General features: G+C 43.0%; 1 protein-coding gene across 3 annotated transcripts in view; it reads left to right on the top strand.

Annotated features, from left to right (window-relative positions):
- Positions 1-18729, top strand: part of cdh23 (cadherin-related 23) — a gene marked incomplete at its 5' end in the record, with an annotated part of 222311 nt that overhangs the window by 81897 nt on the left and 121685 nt on the right. For all 3 annotated transcript variants that reach the window (XM_083696325.1, XM_083696324.1, XM_083696323.1), the window contains 2 exons: positions 646-724; positions 17113-17225. In XM_083696325.1, coding sequence (XP_083552451.1) covers positions 646-724; positions 17113-17225 — 192 coding nt within the window. The remainder of the gene's footprint in view (positions 1-645; positions 725-17112; positions 17226-18729) is intronic.

Here is an 18729-nt window from a genome sequence, read left to right as displayed (position 1 = left end):
CGCCTCAGACACAATTTGCAGGATCAATGTGAGGCAGATAGGAAGGGATGGTGGAGGGACGGAGGTAGGGAGGGAGGGAGGGAGGGAGGGAGACGAAGAGACGGGGGTTTCTCTAGCCCACTCTGCAGCACAGGGGTTTTAAGTATCACCACCGTGTCTGATTGAGGCACTGAGGCCAAGAAAGCTCTGCGGATCAAAGACTTTTCAAATAGCTTTCTCTATCTTTTCTTTTTCTGTTTTTTTCACTCCATTTTTTCCAGAGTTGCGGACTCAACTGCTCAGCTGGAGAGTTTTGAAACAATACAGGAGAAATAAGCCCAATGGAAGGCTAACAACCCACTCTAGAGCAGAAAGAGTCCATTGTGGCTCGGCTGGCGTGATGGTGTTTGTTCTTTTGTGGCGGCAACCATTTTCTGCCGTTTAAGTGCCGAATAGCTGTGGGATATTCAAAATGAATTGTTAATTAGGTGTGTTTGTGCTTGTCTCTCTGTAAATAGGAGGTTGAGAATGTATACCGACTGTAGTGTATACAGGATAATGATATGTTTTATCTGTGTCTGTGTGTGTGTGTGTGTGTGTGTGTGTGTGTGTGTGTGTGTGTGCGTGCGTGCGTGGGTGCGTGCGTGTATCTGTGTGTCTCCTCAGGGCTACGAGGTGCGGAAGATAAGAGCCATTGACCAGGATCTGGGGAGACCGAGGGGCATCGGATACACCATCATCTCAGGTCTGTGTCACATAATCAATCAGTCATCCAGAGCAGAAAAGGCCCACACAGAGGAAAAATCAATCATTATTTATGATAATTCTATCGAGACAGCTCATCCAAAAACAACAATCATTGACTGCATACACTAATACCACAGAATAATAGAATAGGCATGTTCATTAATCACTGTTCAGAGTAATTGTGCTGAATATATCAATAAGTCAGCAATCAATCAAATGTATCATCCATCAGAGGAGGTGAGAGACTGCTATGCCACCTCCACCTGGACATACCTTGTGTCAGATAGTCATGCTTACAAACATTGAACATTCAGAGGAAAGGGCATGCCATATTGTCTGCTAGCTTCAACCGACAAATGATGAATTGTTGTGTTATAGTACTTTAACAGCCATATCACCCCCCCCAGTAAAGCACAGATGCTTAAAAAAAACCGCTTGTTTCAGCAGTGTACAGTACTTAGTATGTATTAGAATGTGAAAGGGCGTAAGGAAGGGATATGTAGATTTGATTCCCCAGTCTGGATGGTGGTGATATGCTGGGAGACCTACTTTGGGTTTTGTTCTGGCGTGACTCAAACTCAGTTGAGTCAGTAGGCTGGGGCTGTTTGTTCAGCCTGTTAAACAACAGTGGACAGAGAGGGGGAGGCGTGGAGATGACATAAAGAATGAAGAGAAAATAGTTAACTGACACAGGAAAGGGGTAGATATGGAGAGAGGGGTTCAAAATGTCAAAGAGATGGGCATAGTTAGAGGTAAGCCATATGGATAGCCACTACTCTGGCAGTGCCACTACTCCTGGTAAACTCTGAATGCCCCCTGCAGAGGGTAGATAGCCAAGATGGCATCACATGGGTGCCCATGGCCATGCCAGCTGGTTAATGTGTCCTGACTGAGGCATGGTGGCAGGCCAGGGGCCTCTTAGTGATGAAGATGTTCATCCTTCAGCCATCTGCTGAGTTACTGGCTGACCTCATCCAGTCACACTGACCCTATCAGTTACACATCCAATCAGGACACCACCCAGGCAGAACACAGAGACTCAGCCCAGCCCACCTTTTTACAAAGCCACATCATCAAAGCTCTGTTGTGTTGTGGAGTTGGACTGAGTGGTAGATGAGAGCATTAAAAAGACATTAATTAGATAGTGTGTCTACTCCCAGGCGTAGGGAAATCATGAGTTATAGCGCTGTACTAACCCCTTATGGAGATTGAGCCTGTAGGCTTGATAAAATCATCATAAGTTGAAAAGATAATGGATAGTGAAAGATGATGCAGTGCCAGGATAAGGTGGGAGGATAAGCGCTGGATGATGCTATTGTGTGTGTGTGTGTGTGTGGGGGGGGGGGGGGGGGGGGGGGGTGTACCTGTGGGTGTGTGTTTGCTTGCCGTGCCTGCTTCTCCTCGAGTGTCCTCAGAGGTTGTGCCTTAGTCCTGTGGGACTCGTCTCATTAGTTCAGTAATTAAGATAAACGAGGTTTTAATTGCAGAGGTGATTTATGCTAATGATCTGGGGACCTGGGATCAGGATTTCCTCTCTCTCTCTCAATCAGAGGGCTAATCTGGGATTTGATGCATACAATAGATAGTAGTGTGAGCTCTGATGTTGTTGTTGTTGTTGTTTATGTTTGTGATGGTAGAGGTGGCTCATCATCCCACATCCCACAGGCCTCAGGCTATCCCTCCCTGTCCCCATGACCTCACCATAGCCCTTTGACTCTGACTGCAGACCTGAGAGATTCCTCATTTCTGTCCCTGTTTATGGCTTGACTTACTTTACCCAGAGACAAAAAAAAGTAGTGCAATACCTGTCCATTGTTGGAAACCCTTAACTTTATCTGAGTTTCACAGCAATACTCTTTGGCATGCAGAACACACATCTGTTAGTATGCTTGAAGTAATAAGATATGTGCTATAGGCCTAAACTGCTGCTATCTGCCCCATTAGGAAATGAGGCAACACAAAATTAATTGGCCAGGTGTTTAGGTGACTAGTGCATGTACCTACAGTACATTCAGAGTGAAATATCTGCTTGCTCATTCCTATTACACTGATTGCTATGGCTCCAGCCACAGTCGCACCATAGCAGCAGAAGCGGCGGAAGTGATTCATTCCAACGCTAAGTGCACACCAGGCCTTTACATTATGCCATGTGTGCATAGACTGTCAAACCAAATCAAATCAAAGTTTATTTATCATATACATAGAATACTGTCGTAGACTGGCTGCGATCCTTAATGATCTTCCCGGCATTTGTCTTGCACCTCCCAGAGTAGATGTCCTGTACGGCTAGGAGCTCACGGTCTGTGATGAACGGGGCTGTTTTCACCACCCTCTGTAGAGCCTTATGGTCGAGAGCGGTGCAGCTGCCGTACCAGGCCAGACAGGATACTCTTTATGGTGCACCTATAGAAGTTGATGAGGATTTGGGGGGGCCATGCCGAATTTCCTCAGCCTCATTTCTCAGACTGTGACAAAATGATTGCGATCCGGCAAAAAAACTGAGTATTTTCCCCCTGCTAGCACTTCATCATTCAAACAATTGCCAGTCAATTGCCTCTTATTTTAGCTCTATACTCCAAAAGTTTGGATTTGAAATCAAATAATTACTACAAAGTTAAAGTAGAGATTCCCAGCTTTAATTCAATGTTTTCTTTTTTTAGATTTATTTCACCATTTAGAAATTACAACCCTTTTATACATAATCCCCCTATTTCACTACACCAAAAGTATTGCAATTGGATTGACAGGTGTTTCTGGTTAGTCAGTCATGTTCCGTCACATAATTTGTGCAGGCATAAGAGAGCTGTCTATGTCTGCCATTGATTCTAGGTCTGCATTTGCTTTTGGAGTCTGCTATTGGTGTCCGTCAACATGAGGATCAAAGAAACGTCAATGAAGGTCAAGGAAGCCATTATGACAGGCTAGTAGGCCAAGGAAGACTTCTAGAATGGATGACCAAAGAATGCTCACCATAATTAAGAAAAAAATCAAAACAACTATCCCACATATGAGGAACACTCTCCAGGTGGTAGGCGTGAAAGTGTCAGAGACTGCTGTCTGCAGAATAAGTCACCAGCCAAACTACAGATGCTTCACTGTAAGGTGCAAACCACTAGTTGTTCTCAAAAAGGATGGTCAAGTTACAGTTGACTAAAAAGTACCTAAAAAGCCTGCAGAGGTCTGGAAAGCAGTCTTGTGGACAGATACGATTCATATTATCATGTACCAGAGTGATTGTAAGATGAAAGTTTGGAATGAAAGGATCTGCCCAAGATTTACAGCATACACCTCATCTGATGAAGGGTGGTGGTGGTGGGGGGGGGGGGGGGTTGCTATGGTTTGGGCATGTATAGCTGCCACAAGAACTGGCTAACTTGTCTTAATTGATGATGCTACTACTGACAGCAGCAGCAGAATGTATTCTGAAGTGTACAGAATTTGCATTTCATTTCCTGATGATTTCCTGATGTTAAGGTTTTAGGCAAAAAGACCTCAAAACAACCAACAACTGAAGATGGCTGCAGTACAGGCTTGGCAGAACATCACCAGAGAATATACTCAGCGTCTGGTGGGGTCAATGGGTCGCAGCCATCAGGCAGTTATTGCAAGCAAAGGATTGTCAACCAAATACTAAACATGAGTACTTTATTTGGACAATATATGATTTTTTTCCAATACTTTTTGAGCCCTGAAATAGGGTCAGTATGTTTAAATAATGTTCCTAAATGCTGAACCCAATCTTAAAAAAAAAACATTGAATTAAAGCTGAGAATCTCTGCTTTGACCCCATAGGAATTGTTTGATTTCAAATTCAAACTGTTGGAGTATGGAGCTAGAAGAAGACAAAATGCTTCAATACTTATGGAGGGCACTGTTTGTAATTGCATGGAGAGCATCCGTTTCGTTTCGTAAGAAATGTGACTGGCTGCCTATGCTAGTTTTCGATCTCATTGTCAAACTTAAAAAATACTCCACCCTCATCTCAACAAAACTCTTTTATTAGTCATACATACAATTTGCTGGAGAGAAACGTTTTCAGTTTTGTTGTTTTGTCGATTCAGTTGATGAAATCACTGATTTGCTAGACTTAACAATTGAAAATGAGCACGTCATCAAAAGACAAAATTGGGCAAAGAATCACCAACTCAATACATTCCTATCAGAAACAAATACAAACTAAAAGACAAAACTTTATGGGCTTGCAAAAGTCTTATGATGGTAGCGGATAAAGCTCAAAGATGGTTTGTTTGGTTGGTTGGTTGGTTGGTTGGATGGATGGAGAAGGTTAGATAGATGGATAGATGGCTGGCTGGCTGGCTGGCTGGCTGGCTGGCTGGCTGGATGGATGGATGGATGGATGGATGGATGGATGGATGGATGGATGGATAGATAGATAGATAGATAGATAGATAGATAGATAGATAGATAGATAGATAGATAGATAGATAGATAGATAAGTTCAGTATAGGGTAGATAGGGTAGATAGTGGGTTGAGTGGTTGAGAGTGGTAGAGTTGTTTGGTTCAGTGGTTGAAAGTGGTTTCAGTAGGGTAGAACTGATAGCTAAGAGAGTGTATTGTTGTGTAATCATTCTAAGAATGTGTTCTGCAGGTCTCCTGTTGTTTTTATTCAAGAGTTCTGAAAGTTACATAGCAGTTGCAGTAACAATAATGGCTCTCAGAATGCTGGCCTCAATCAACATTCCACCATATTAACCGGATATGAATAACCGAATAATAAGTATGTTGAAGAGCAATAGTTGGACTTGCTGAAGCAAGCCGACCTAAAAAAGGTTGCTGATTTAAGACGAAGGGCTAAAGATAAACATTCAGTACACTCCCATGAAAGTGGCACCAGTTGGGAACAGGAGGTGAGTGGAAACCCGTGAACCAAGTGGCCAACGACGGCCTGGGAATGGAGGGTCAATGAAAATCCAGTTGGATAATACTGAAGGGCCACCTATAAAATGTTTGTTATTTTAATTTATCATCATATGGTTTGGACTGTTCGTAAACCCTTTAATTGATCATAGGCTTAATAAGTTGTTTTGTTTTTAAGATGAATCTTCACCATCTACAGAGCACACCTCCTGTACTCCAATTTCTGTTAGAAAATCACTCTGTAAATGTCCATGACAGGGCTTTTACCAGCCCGACTCTTGCCCATTACCTACATGTTCCCCAGAGCTCCACTATCTTAAAAAAATATACACTAAAACAAGACCAAACTCAACCATTTTAATTTTATTCTTGTTCAAACAATAATACACTTCACCCCAGCCCCAGTAACAGCCCAGTAAGGCCCCTCTTGTCCCTCAAAGCCCACCCCAGAGGATGTACCAGACAGACAGACAGGCATGGTCAGACACACCACCATGGTCATACAGGACTGGTCAGGGCTGACCAGTGATGACCACTGGGACTGCCAGTCTAAAAGCCCAGATGGGCTCTGGACCCAGCCTCAGCTTCAGCCCCACACGCTCATCTGTCTCTTAGACCTACGGCCACAGGTCCAGCTCACTGAGCAGAAAACACCATAGTCAGCCTGGTAGAAGTAATCTACAGCCATAAAAACATTTGAGCCTTCAAGTATTGAGAGCTAAGGGCAAAAAGTCCCTCACCCCAGTCCTGCAGTATTACAGTCAGTATGGACCTATAGGGCAGGTAAGAGGCCTTAAAACTCTCCAGGTGTGGTTAAGGCCACAGTGATACCGGTGTATGAAAACACTGTGGCCTGTCCTCAGTACATGCTTTTACAGCCAGCCTACAGTCAGTCATATTGATAGACTACACATTTCTCATATTTTAACTACGTCAGTTTATCTGTCATGCTCTTTCTCTGTACTCCCAGTATCTCTCTCTCTTTCTCTCTCTCTCACACACACATGGAGATATATTTTAACAACGTCTTAGCACTAATGCAGGCGCTGACAAGGGGTGCTAGGGGGGGTGTCTGAAATATTAGTGCTATTTTCAAGGCCAGATAGCACACACACATGCACTCACACACTTGTGCGCACACACACACACACACACACACACACACACACACACACACACACACACACACACACACACACACACACATTGAATCCCTATCTTAAGCTCCTCCATCTCACCCCTTTCTTCCTCTCCTTTTTTGGCAGTCCATCTTTCTGTCTTTTCTATGTCCCTAATTTACCACATTACTCTTTTCTGTGCAACAGTCCAAGTGGAATAATGTGATTACCGCCATGGCAGTAGCGGTTTTCCTTAAGTTTTATTTTAGGTATTTCACATGCAAAACAACCACCAGGGGGCATCGTTGAGCAAATCTAATGGATAGACTTACAATGTGTTATAGACCCGTTTCATGTGTTTCATTCAAACATTGCTGTCTGTGGGCTGTAGTAAACAAAATATACTATATCCTGACAGCAAATGCCACATGTATGTCTGGGTACCTTCCTAAAAATGTATCTATAGTTACCCAATACGTTGAATCATTTTTAGTTGGTGTTATTTCATTTGTGGAGCTAAGAGCTAGAGTATATAAAATATATTGAACTGACCCTGTCATTGCGACCGTTGTCATGAGGTGTGTCCCAATACTACTACACCACCGCTTTTCACTTCCACTAACCACTACCACTTGGATAGAAATAGAATGAGCAAAATGGACATTGGTTGGTCCCTCAACTGACAGAAATTAGGATGACCGCAAAGCTGTGATTGATTTGCAAGGCTTTTGTTTAGGGTATGTCTGAACATTGACAGTGGGAACACAGTCACCAACGCATTTGCTTATGTAGCCAGTGACAACATCTGCCTATATACTGATGTTGTTGTCCTTGAACACATCCCAGTCCGTGGAATCAAAACAGTCCTGGAGCATAGTGGTCATCTGTGGCTTAGTTGGTAGAACATGGCGCTAACAACGCTTAGGTTGTGGGTTTGATTCCTGCTGGGACCATATATACTGAAATGTATGCACTCACTGCAATGTAAGTCACTTTGGATAAAAGCGTCAGCTAAATGGCTATATATTATAGCATAGAATCCGATTGGACACTCCAGTGCTGCATGGTCCATGTCACTGGTGACGTTTCCTTCAGTCTCTGTTTGTAAGCTGGTAAGAACAGAATGGAGGTCGAGGGAGGGCCTTGTAGCTGTCTTTGACTGTGGAGTAGAGATGATCCAGTGTGTTGTCTCCACACGTGGTACGGGAAATATCTTGGTGGTACCTCGGTAGAGTGTTCTTCAAGTGGGCTTGATTAAAATCCCCCGCAATAATGAAGGCGGCCTCTGGTTTCGTATGTCACCCGCTTTTTCTCTGACACTACTGGGACAATTTTGACGAAACTGTGGTGAAAGATGCGTCTTGCCATTCATCATTAAACATGTCATAATAGGGTGCACAGTGGAGAGCCAGGAGTGTAGCCTAATGCAGTAGGTATATAGCCTTACGAATTTATGAATTATATTTGGAGAAATCAATGTAAAGGTATAAGAATATATATCTTATATCAATAGAGTTGGCCACGATTTTTCACTGTCCTGGCGCCCCGCTGGTGGAACGAGCTTCCCACTGCTGTCATGACTGCAGAGTCACTACCAATCTTCCGCCGTAGATTGAAGACCCATCTCTTCAGGCTACATGTTAAGGGTCCCTCCTAAAGACCTCTTCACCCCCACTACCCCCCTGTACAAGTTTCTCTCCTGTTAATAAAAAAAAAAAAAGAAATAATCCTTCTTCTAGCATTGTGACTGCCAATGGCCCCTGGTCTGAGCATTGATTACTTTATCTTATGATGACTGATGGATAGATGATTCACTTACTTAAACAAATGTATTTATTGAAAGTCGCTTTGGATAAAGGCGTCTGCTAAATGCTATAAATGTAAATGTGAAATGTAGAGTTAGTACAATAGTAGCCTAATGGCACCCAAATCATTTTTCTCTTTGGCCACAGAAGATGATCACACCAAGAGAAAATTCCTCCCTGTGCGCTATGGGGACACAGCACTGTAAAACAGAGACCAGAGTGTCTTAGTGAAAAGTTTATGAATACATGTCTTTGTAATCTCCTCTTGCTTAGAACATTATAAATGGAGATTTGTGCGTTTTAAGAATTTACTGAAGACATTGTCCATTGTAGAACAAATAAAAACATTGAGCGTTTATGCTCCTTCATGATAGATGAGGGGGCAGGTCAGTAACCTAATTTCTACCAACAAAATGATCTCTTTTCAAAGGAAGTCTGTTTCAAATGGGTAATGTGCAGTAATCTACGAGTGGGTTGGGGGGAGGTGTGATCCTGTGATCCTGATCCTATCTCCATTCTAAGATATTGGTTTAGCTGAATCGTCACCACTGAGTGTATAAGGGGCATGTTCTTACAGAACATCATGTACAAATGAAATAGATATCATTTTTCAAAAGTTTTAAGAACTTACTGTAGACACTGTCCGTTATGGAACAAGTAAAAACATTTAGCATGTTCAATGCTGGAGGAGGGGGGTGGGTCAGTAGTGGAGAGACGTGTTTTTCCTATTTACTCAGAGATTGATAGAACTAGCACCTCCACATTTAATGACAAACAATAAAAATATATGTTCTCTACTATGTGTCGATTTGAATAATCAATGCTATAGGTTAGGAATTTATGAAAATTAACCATGGCAACCACAATATTAATCAGACTAAAATGGGTTACAGTACAGCTATATTAACCATAATTTCCTGATCTCACTTCCATGGGAATGTAGTAGGAAATGTTTTTCATCATGTTGAATTACTATTCAGGTGCGTAACGTTCTGTTACTTTCACCCCGCTTTTTTACTTTGCCTAGCTCTAAACAACATTTCTTGATAACCCTTTCAAATGCTGTCGCAGCATGCTGATATTTTAATTCTGTCTGAAAAGGAAAGCTACGTCTTTTTAGAGCGGTAACTATACCTACACAGGGGATAGTTTCATAGTGCTACGGCTGCCCCATTTTCTCTGTCTGAAAGGCAAGCTACAGTTGAAGCGGCAATATGTGCGGGAATTAGGTCTGTTGCTGTGCGACTGATAGTTGAACCGTCAATTAATCGGATGTCAACAAGTGCCAAGTTGCACAAGTTAGCATGATCCTGTCAAACATGTTTGGGTTTTTAAATAAAGATTTTGACAATCTGGAGAAAGTTTGGGATGTCTTCTTTTAAAATACGGTAGGGAAATATGGGCAGATAACATTGCAGTATGAGTCACAAAATGTCATGATTTGAACTCATTGGCTGGCATGTTAACCAACTGGCTAATCACGTTTGTTGTTAGGGTAACTAAATATTAACGTTCCATGGTGTAGTTGCTTTGTGAAAGGTTACTGACCCTTTAGAAGCAGCACATTATCTAACAGATAACACAAACCATTCACTTTCATTTTTATTTGAGAGATTATTTGAAGGGAACACCAATAATGTCAACACTGTCAGTAATGCATACAAATAGAAGGATGGATCTTTTCAAACATCCTTCACAGCTCGTCACCACCTTGTGACAGTACTTCACATGTCTTCACAACTTGTGTCTGCCGCAGCAGCGGCATTGAGGTAGACCCACCGTTGCGATAGTAATATGAACTTGGCATACCATATAACTCTTAGTTTCTTCCATGAGCACCATTCTAAAAACAGCATAAAAACTTTTTTTAGAGGCTGGAAGAAGACACCTTTGCCTCCATGAAAAGTGTTTGCATTTAGCATCTGTAGCCAAAGGCAAGAGCTGACCCTACGCCCTGAGACCTGGGGTGAAATGAACCTGGCCCTACAGCCCAAACAACCTGTCTCCCCTCAGGAGTGAGGCAGCTCAGCCAGCCCAGCGCAGCCCAGTGGAGCAGACAGTGGGGGACTGCGGGGTGGCTGGCCTTGTCTTACACCCGCACCAACTCATAGGTCAGACAGGTACAGCTGTGCCATTTCCCGCCTGGATGGACAGATAAGCAGAAAAGGCGATTATTTCCTTCCATCCTCATCCGCCTCTCCACACATATCTCTATCCCTCAGTGTGGCTACACCTTGATGCTCTGATTCCTCTTTCTTCAGCCTGGGGTCTTTATCAGCAGAAAGCTGTAATATCACTAAGGCTAATACCTGGTATTCTATAGGACACTCTCATGGTCTCTCTGTGTGTGTGCTCGGATTTCTTAGGTTTTCAATTAGATGCTTTGGGGCCCTGCTCAGACTTGTTGTTGGTAATCTCTCAGAGGAGACCCTGTCCACCAGGACACTAGTAACAACATCTGTCTGTTCACCACGAAGGCCACACAGGGTCACTAAACTGTAACATGCTACTGTCCATGAGACAAAAAAAACATTATAGCGTGGATGTTCTATTTTTCTCTCTCTTTCTCTCTCTCTTTCTATTCCCCTTTCTTTATCCCTGATCAGTTTGGTGGACCCCTCTCTTGTAGTCTCATGGTTTTCTTATTTAATGTAACAGATATTGTGTAGGATTGCATTTCAAATGTTCTGTACATTATATAGTTTAATTTCATAATTGTTTCTTTCTTTGAATCCTTACATTTTTTTCATTTTTTACATTTTTTACTCTATCTCTCTCTCTCTCTCTCAGAGAAGGAATTGCTTCAGCTTTGAAAAGACCATGGTGTAGAAGTGTAAGCCTTTGAACAAACATATGTATAGATTTCAAACAGATTTTCTTTTATTACATACATGCACAGCTGGCCCATTTTGAGATATTTAAAGAATGAGTCAATACAAGCAGTGTGAAAACCTAAAGCAAATGGATACAGATTTACAGTAGCCCCCCCTCCCCCCTCCCCCCACACACACACAAACACACACTAAGACAAGAGCATGCTGCCTGCTCAATCATTCACTCTTCTGAGAAGAGAACAGCTGACACTTTGAGCCGACAGATCAAAGTTACCAATCGATAACTCCAAGTTTGATTATTTTCCATGACACCTGGAGATTGTGGATCAATAATTCTATCTGTGACCTCGGTGAGAATAGGTTCTGGTTGAACTGTTCCAGGGATGGGGGATGGTTGGAGGGTTGGCAGGAGACCAGTCAGCAGTAAAAACTATTCAGGGGTTTAACAGTATAATTAGCAACTGATAAATGTAAATTTAGTTGGTCTGGAGATGCTTCCTTTTAGTGAACTCATTCATGAAAGTCCCAAGCTACAGTATTTCATTTATCATGGATCTGTATGTTTGAATACTGTACTGTACTACTGTACTGTATATAACTGACAGGCTGATAAGTGTGCATCTCTCTGTTACTGTTTTACATCCAGATGGAGATGGAGGGCACTCTCTCACAACTGAATGAGAGTCCAGGCAGAGCTTTGCTATGCTTCCCTACTCCCTGTTCTGCTATTATCGTCTTTCTTATCCACATTGTTATTATTGTATCATCTTGATTATTGCTTTGTTTCAGTGTTTTTGTCCCAAAACTTTTTGAAGAAAAAACGTCTCATTCAGTATTCATGAAATGCAGCTTGTCTGCCAATGGCAAGACACCCAGGGGGCCATTATCACTGAGCATCGTATACACACACACACACACACACACACACGCACACACACACACACACACACACACACACACTGAGCAAGGGGCTGTCAGAGACTAAGGTATGTGTGTGTGTGTGTGTGTGTGTGTGTGTGTGTTTGTGTGTGTGTGTGTGTGTGTGTGTCTGCGCGTGTGTGTATGTGCACCAATGTGTGTGTACACATGTGCGCGCCTGTTTGCACACGTGTGTGTTTCAAAGATAACCAAAGTATTATAAGTATGATTTTTAGGATTTGCCTGGAAGCTTAATCCTTAAAACTGACACTAATTTACATACACTTAACAAGGTACACAAGCTCTTCAAGCCCTGAGAAGCCCAGTATTGGCTACATTCCATATCGCATTATTGTTTTACTGCTTAATCTTCAAGCAGCCCTACGGTATTGTCAGGACATCATGAAAACATTAGTCTCTGGCTTAGTCATGGTAATTAAACTTTGAGCACTCTTGCTGATGTCCTCAAAAGCTCATTGTTGTGAAATAATAATTGTCATTCGCTTGTCACACACTTGATTGAACTCATCAGATCAGATGCTCTGTTTTCTAGCACAATCCCCACATAATAACTACACATGTATGTTTTCCACTTTTGCGACTCAATACACTCAGTCTCTCCATTTCTCTTGCTGCTTTTTCTCTCTCTCTCCCTCTTTCTCTCTCTCTCAGCGAAAAGTGGTGAGAATTTCAATAAGCACACTGTGAGTGCAGAAGGTTGCCTCTCTCAAGTATTGCGTGATAGTCACACAGTGCTGTACTGTATGATATATATTGCAATATCAATGTTAATGTTAGTGCCATTCACAAAGAGAGTCAAATCAGATCCTAAGCTGTAGTGAGTATACGTGTTAGCATCAGAGTCTGACCACAAACTGTTTGGATTACTGTCATTTCAATACTAGCAATCACACACTTGCTTTCCTATTCACATGTTAAATGCACACCAGCTTCCAAAAAGGCCGGTGTGTTGTGTGTGTGTGTGTGTGTATGTGTGTTACATACTCCTCAAAATCACTGTGTTTTCTCATTTTCCAGTCCACTACAGTTGGTAATGTGAGAGCTTTGGCAATCCTCCCATGTCTCACATCATAGTACAGCCCCCTGTGAGTGAGCTCCACACACACACACGCACACGTACACACTCACACACACACACACACACACACACACACACACACACACACACACACACACACATTCACACACTCTCACACACACACACACACACACACAAAGAGTTTGTTTTGGAATTGGAATGTTTCAGAAATGTGTGCACTGCATGTGTCCCTCTGAGTATGTGCTTTGTGAGTCATTGGCATTCAGAGTGTGTGTGTGTGTGTGTGTGTGTGTGTGTGTGTGTGTGTGTGTGTGTGTGTGTGTGTGTGTGTGTGTGTGTGTGTGTGTGTGTGTGTTTGTGTGTGTGTGTGTGTTTACAGAATGTCTATGACACTGCCTCTCACCCCTCCAGGGGTCTAATCACAGTGTCTTTGCCAATGGGGGGAAAAGAGCACTTTTTGTCACTACAGCAATTAGAATATAAATATATTTTTCCTCAATGAGACCCAGGAGACAATCTGTATAATTTCAATCTGTCTCTCTGGCCAACCTTGGCACCAACCTTGGAGCCGAGGAGAAAGACATATGTGAAACCTGAGACAGTCAAAGTCAAAACCTCTCTACCACAGGATGCTTCAGACCCAGCTAAACTGCACTTCACAGAGAGAGTTGTCCACTTCCAAGCACACATCCTCTTATACTGTACACACACTCACAGTGGCTGCATTAGGTCAACTCTGCTCTGGGTCCCTGTCCTTCCTGCTCTGCATATAGTGATAAACCTGTGTGTGTGTGTGTGTGTGTGTGTGTGTGTGTGTGTGTGTGTGTGTGTGTGTGTGTGTGTGTGTGTGTGTGTGTGTGTGTGTACAGCTCCATGCCACTGGTTGCTCAGCCAGGTGAATGCCCAGTCGTGCAGACAGGGAGCGGCTGTTGGAGGATATTGGCATTCTGGTCAGTCCATTGAAGCCGACAAACCAATTTAGAGGCATCTTGCCCTCACTCAGTGTGCCCAGTGCACACTCTCCCTCTATTCAGAATGGACACTTTATATGAAACTTTATGTCTGTTTCTTTGCTTTACTGTATTCTGTATGTTATTTTGGACTAACCTTACTATACAAGACTATTATGCAGTACTGTAGGCCTGTTTAGTGAATTTTGGTCATGGCTGTCTTGACATGTGCTGTGTTGTTTTAAGAAATCTTATTAGAGCCAATAGAGAGGAGAGAGGTGTGGTCAGAGCAGCAGTAACACAGAAACATGGACTCTATGTCCACAACACACACTGTCAGTAGAGGATGGAAGTATTGATATATTAATAAATGACTGCTTAATAAAGCAAAGAAGAGCTTGTGAGCACAGGCAGTCTGGCCCAGAGTTAATCTGTTCCACCTGACCTTTGCTTGCCTGCCCATAGATTGCCATAGACCATTGCTGTGGAGCCCAACCTCAAAGTGCTCTAGTGAGTATTGAGGCACGTTATTGGCTCTGTCAGCTGTCAGTCAAGCTAATTAAGTGATGCGTAAATCAATTTCAGGTGAGTAGTGACTTCATCAATTTCACTATATCCATACCTTTTCTATACACATTCAGACACAGAGAAAGAGCTACTAATGCCATGTTCTGTTTGCTTTCCATTGAACAGATTGCATTGATAGTATTCAAATGTATGAATACCCGCTATCTGGGAGCTGCAGGGGGAGCCTCTCAGCTTCATACAGCACATGTAGCAGACACCTGGAATCTCAACTGAATCTGAACAGCATTCGACATGCATGGACCACTCTGCAGTCCAATTTAGAACTAGAAAGGGAAGTTTCAGTAGAAACAGTGTGCTTGCTCATCTGGCTAAAAGTATGGTAGTGGAAGAAGTTTACATAGTGAGATAATTCTGTGAGATATCTTCAAATAAGACCAATAAGCTTTTGGTGACCCATTACAAATGTTGAGTTGTACAATATAAACAGTATCAAAATGATTTATTCAGGGTTCTTAATTTAGAGTTTTCTGAACATTATGAAGGGTGACTTGAAAGGTGTAAGAACAGCGGTAGTCCAAATATTGTATTTTGATTTAATGTTAAAATGTGCACTTTCAAGTTTGAATAGTTTCAAAAGGATAATGAGTTTCAAAATGGTGAATACAAGAAACGTGAGGTAGAGGTTTTAAAGTTGGATTGGTGTGAATCGCTTAAATGTTGTAGGGGGAGTAGCATTCGGAAGAATTGGAATAATAACAATAAGTATGAGCAAGAACAATCGTTTTTACATTTACATTTACATTTATGGCTTTTAGCAGACGCCTTTATCCAAAGCGACTTACAACAAATACATTTGTTTAAGTAAGTGAATCATCTATCCAACAGTCATCATAAGACAAAGTAATCAATGCTCACACCAGGGGCCATTGGCAGTCGTAATGCCAGTAGGCTATCTTTGTTTTTTTTTTTGTTTTTTTTTATTATTATTTATTAACAGGGGGGAAGTGGGGGTGAAGAGGTCTTAAAGGTTGGGGTTAGGGTTAGTACAGGGGGGGTAGTGGGAGTGAAGAGGTCTTAGGAAGGGCTGTTAAGATGCTTGCCCACCTAATAAGTATGTCAAAGACCAATAGTTGGACTTGCAGAAGCAAGCCCACCTAATAAGTATGAGCAATAACAATAGTTGGACTTGCTGAAGTATGCCCACTCATAATAAGAATAAGAATAATAACAATAATAATAATAATAATAATAAGAAGAAGAAGAAGAAGAAGAAGAAGAAGAAGAAGAAGAAGAAGAAGAAGAAGAAGAAGAAGAAGAAGAAGAAGAAGAAGAAGAAGAAGAAAACTAGAAAAATAAGTTAGAGGTCTCTTCAAGTTTTAAAGTTGGATTGGTTTGAATCGCTTAAAAGTTGTTGGAGTAGTAGAATGCAGAAGAATTGGAAGAATAATAAGTATGAGTCAGAACAATAGTTGAACTTGCAAGCCCAAAATAGGTATAAGCAAGAACAAGAGTTGGACTTGCTGAAGCAGGCCCACTAATAAGTAATTTAAGCATGACAAATAACATGTGTATTTTTTTGCAAGCACACTAATAACAATGGAGAACACCTTTGATGAGATCACTGGGGAGAGGTGAGGGGGGAGCATGGGTGACAGACAGGGGAGACTGAGGGGTGGGTGAGAGGGCAGGTTGGGAGGGGGAGGAGAGGAGAGGGAGGGGGCTATGAGGGGAGGGTCTGTGGACAGTGAGGGTGGAGGCGAGAGTGTCTTATCACTCTGTGTATGCCATCTCCATCTGCTTGGTGTAATTAGTGTGCAAGAGGCGCAGCCACCAGCTGCTTTACAGAGAAAGAGAGAGAGAGAGAGAGAGAGAGAGAGAGAGAGAGAGAGAGAGAGAGAGAAACAAGAACAAAGGGTGGCAACAGCAAGAGCCTAGACAAAAAAAAGTTGATGGAAGAGAAGACAGGAAGAGAAAAAACAGCATATGAAAGTTAAGGACAGAGGATGGAGTGTCTGATGAAGAAATCAGAGTCCAGGAGAGAGAGCAGAAAGTGACATATTAAACAAAGAGATGCAGGAGGGAGGTCACAGGTGAGACAAGGGCAGGTAGAGAGAAGGCACCAGCCTAGGACAGCACTCTATAATGTATGACATTCAGTCCGACACATACTTCATCCACCTCCCCCTGCCCAGCCAGCCCTTCTAATGCCTCTACATCCCAATGGGTCTGTTTAATAACTGATCAGGATCACTGACTCTCTGTCTCTCTCTCTCTGTGTCACGTCATCCATCCAGGGAACACGAACAGTATCTTTGCCCTGGACTACATCAGCGGTTCTCTGACGGTGAATGGACAGCTGGACAGAGAGAACCCCCTCTACTCTGCTGGGTTCACTCTCACTGTCAAGGTGAGCTCCTCCTATCTCATCATCAATCTGAATACTAAGTTGTGTTCATATGGGCATATTTTTTACCATAGACATCATACATTGTGATGTGCTATGTGTTAGTGTAAAACACTACACATTATTTTCCACATGAGGTTTGTAATGATGACAAAGTCCTGCTGAGAGCCTTACGTTTATGGAACAGGGGCATCCATGAAGGAGAGGGGATAGGGGCACTATTACAGCAAAACCTAGGGTATGGCAAAACAAATCATTCATAATCTCGGTGGAGGGTCTGGGAGTCCTCTCCAAGGAAAATGTTGTTTTCAGAAACAAGCAGCAGTTTCGCTTGCTATCGAGCCACAACACTTGCGCACATGCAAGATTCATAACAACGTTGCTATTCATTGACATTTACATTTACATTTACATTTATGGCATTTAGCTGACGCCTTTATCCAAAGCGACTTACAACAAATACATTTGTTTAAGTAAGTGAATCATCTATCCAACAGTCATCATAAGACAAAGTAATCAATGCTCACACCAGGGGCCATTGGCAGTCACAATGCCAGAAGGCATTTTTATTTTATTTTTAAATTATTTATTAACAGGAGAGAACTTGTACAGGGGGGAAGTGGGGGTGAAGAGGTCTCAAGGGTTGGGGTTAGGGTTAGTACAGGGAGGGTAGTGGGGGTGAAGAGGTCTTAGGAAGGACTGTTAAGATGTAGCCTGAAGAGATGGGTTTTAAATCTATGGTAGTGACTGCAGTCCTGACAGTGGGGGGGAGCTCATTACACCAGCGGGGCGCCAGGACAGTGAAAAGCTGTGACCGAGTGGCGCTGCATCCATGTAGAGGTGGCGGTGCCAGGCGGGCAGCCGAGGTGTAAGAGTGGAGTGATCGTGCAGGGGTTTGGGAGCTAAACATTGTTTGCAAGTAGGGAGGGGCTGTTCCCTTTGCCGCCCGGTAGGCGAGCACCAGGGTCTTGAATCTGATGCGAGCTGCTACCGGGAGCCAGTGGAGGGTGCGGAGGAGGGGTGTGACATGGGAGAATTTGGGGAGACGAGCAGCCCCAGACGAGCAGCAGCGTTCTGGATGAGCTGCAGAGGTCTGATGGCGGAGGCGGGGAGTCCAGCCAAGAGTGCATTGCAGTAGTCAAGGCGGGAGATTACAAGTGTTTGGACCAAAAGTTGTGCTGCTTCTCTGGTGAGGAATGGGTGTATCCTTCTGATGTTGTAGAGGAAGAATCTACAGGAGCGTGCTGTCGCTGTGATGTTCGCCACACAAGATAAGTGGTTGTCAAGGATCACCCCAAGGTTCTTGGCTGTATGGGAGGAGGTCACAGTAGAGTTCTCTACTGTGAGTTCTCTACTGTGATAGAGAAGTCTTGGAGAGGGCAGGCTTTCCCTGGGAGGAAGAGTAGCTCAGTCTTGTCAAGGTTGAGCTTGAGGTGGTGGGCTGACATCCAAGCAGAAATGTCAGCAAGACATGCCGAGACACGTGTTGCCACCTGTGAGTCAGAAG

This window comes from Argentina silus, assembly GCF_951799395.1.
Source record: "Argentina silus genome assembly, chromosome: X".
NCBI lineage: Eukaryota > Metazoa > Chordata > Actinopteri > Argentiniformes > Argentinidae > Argentina > Argentina silus.
Note: the sequence above shows the minus strand (reverse complement) of the source record. Positions and strands in the feature narration are given on the sequence as shown.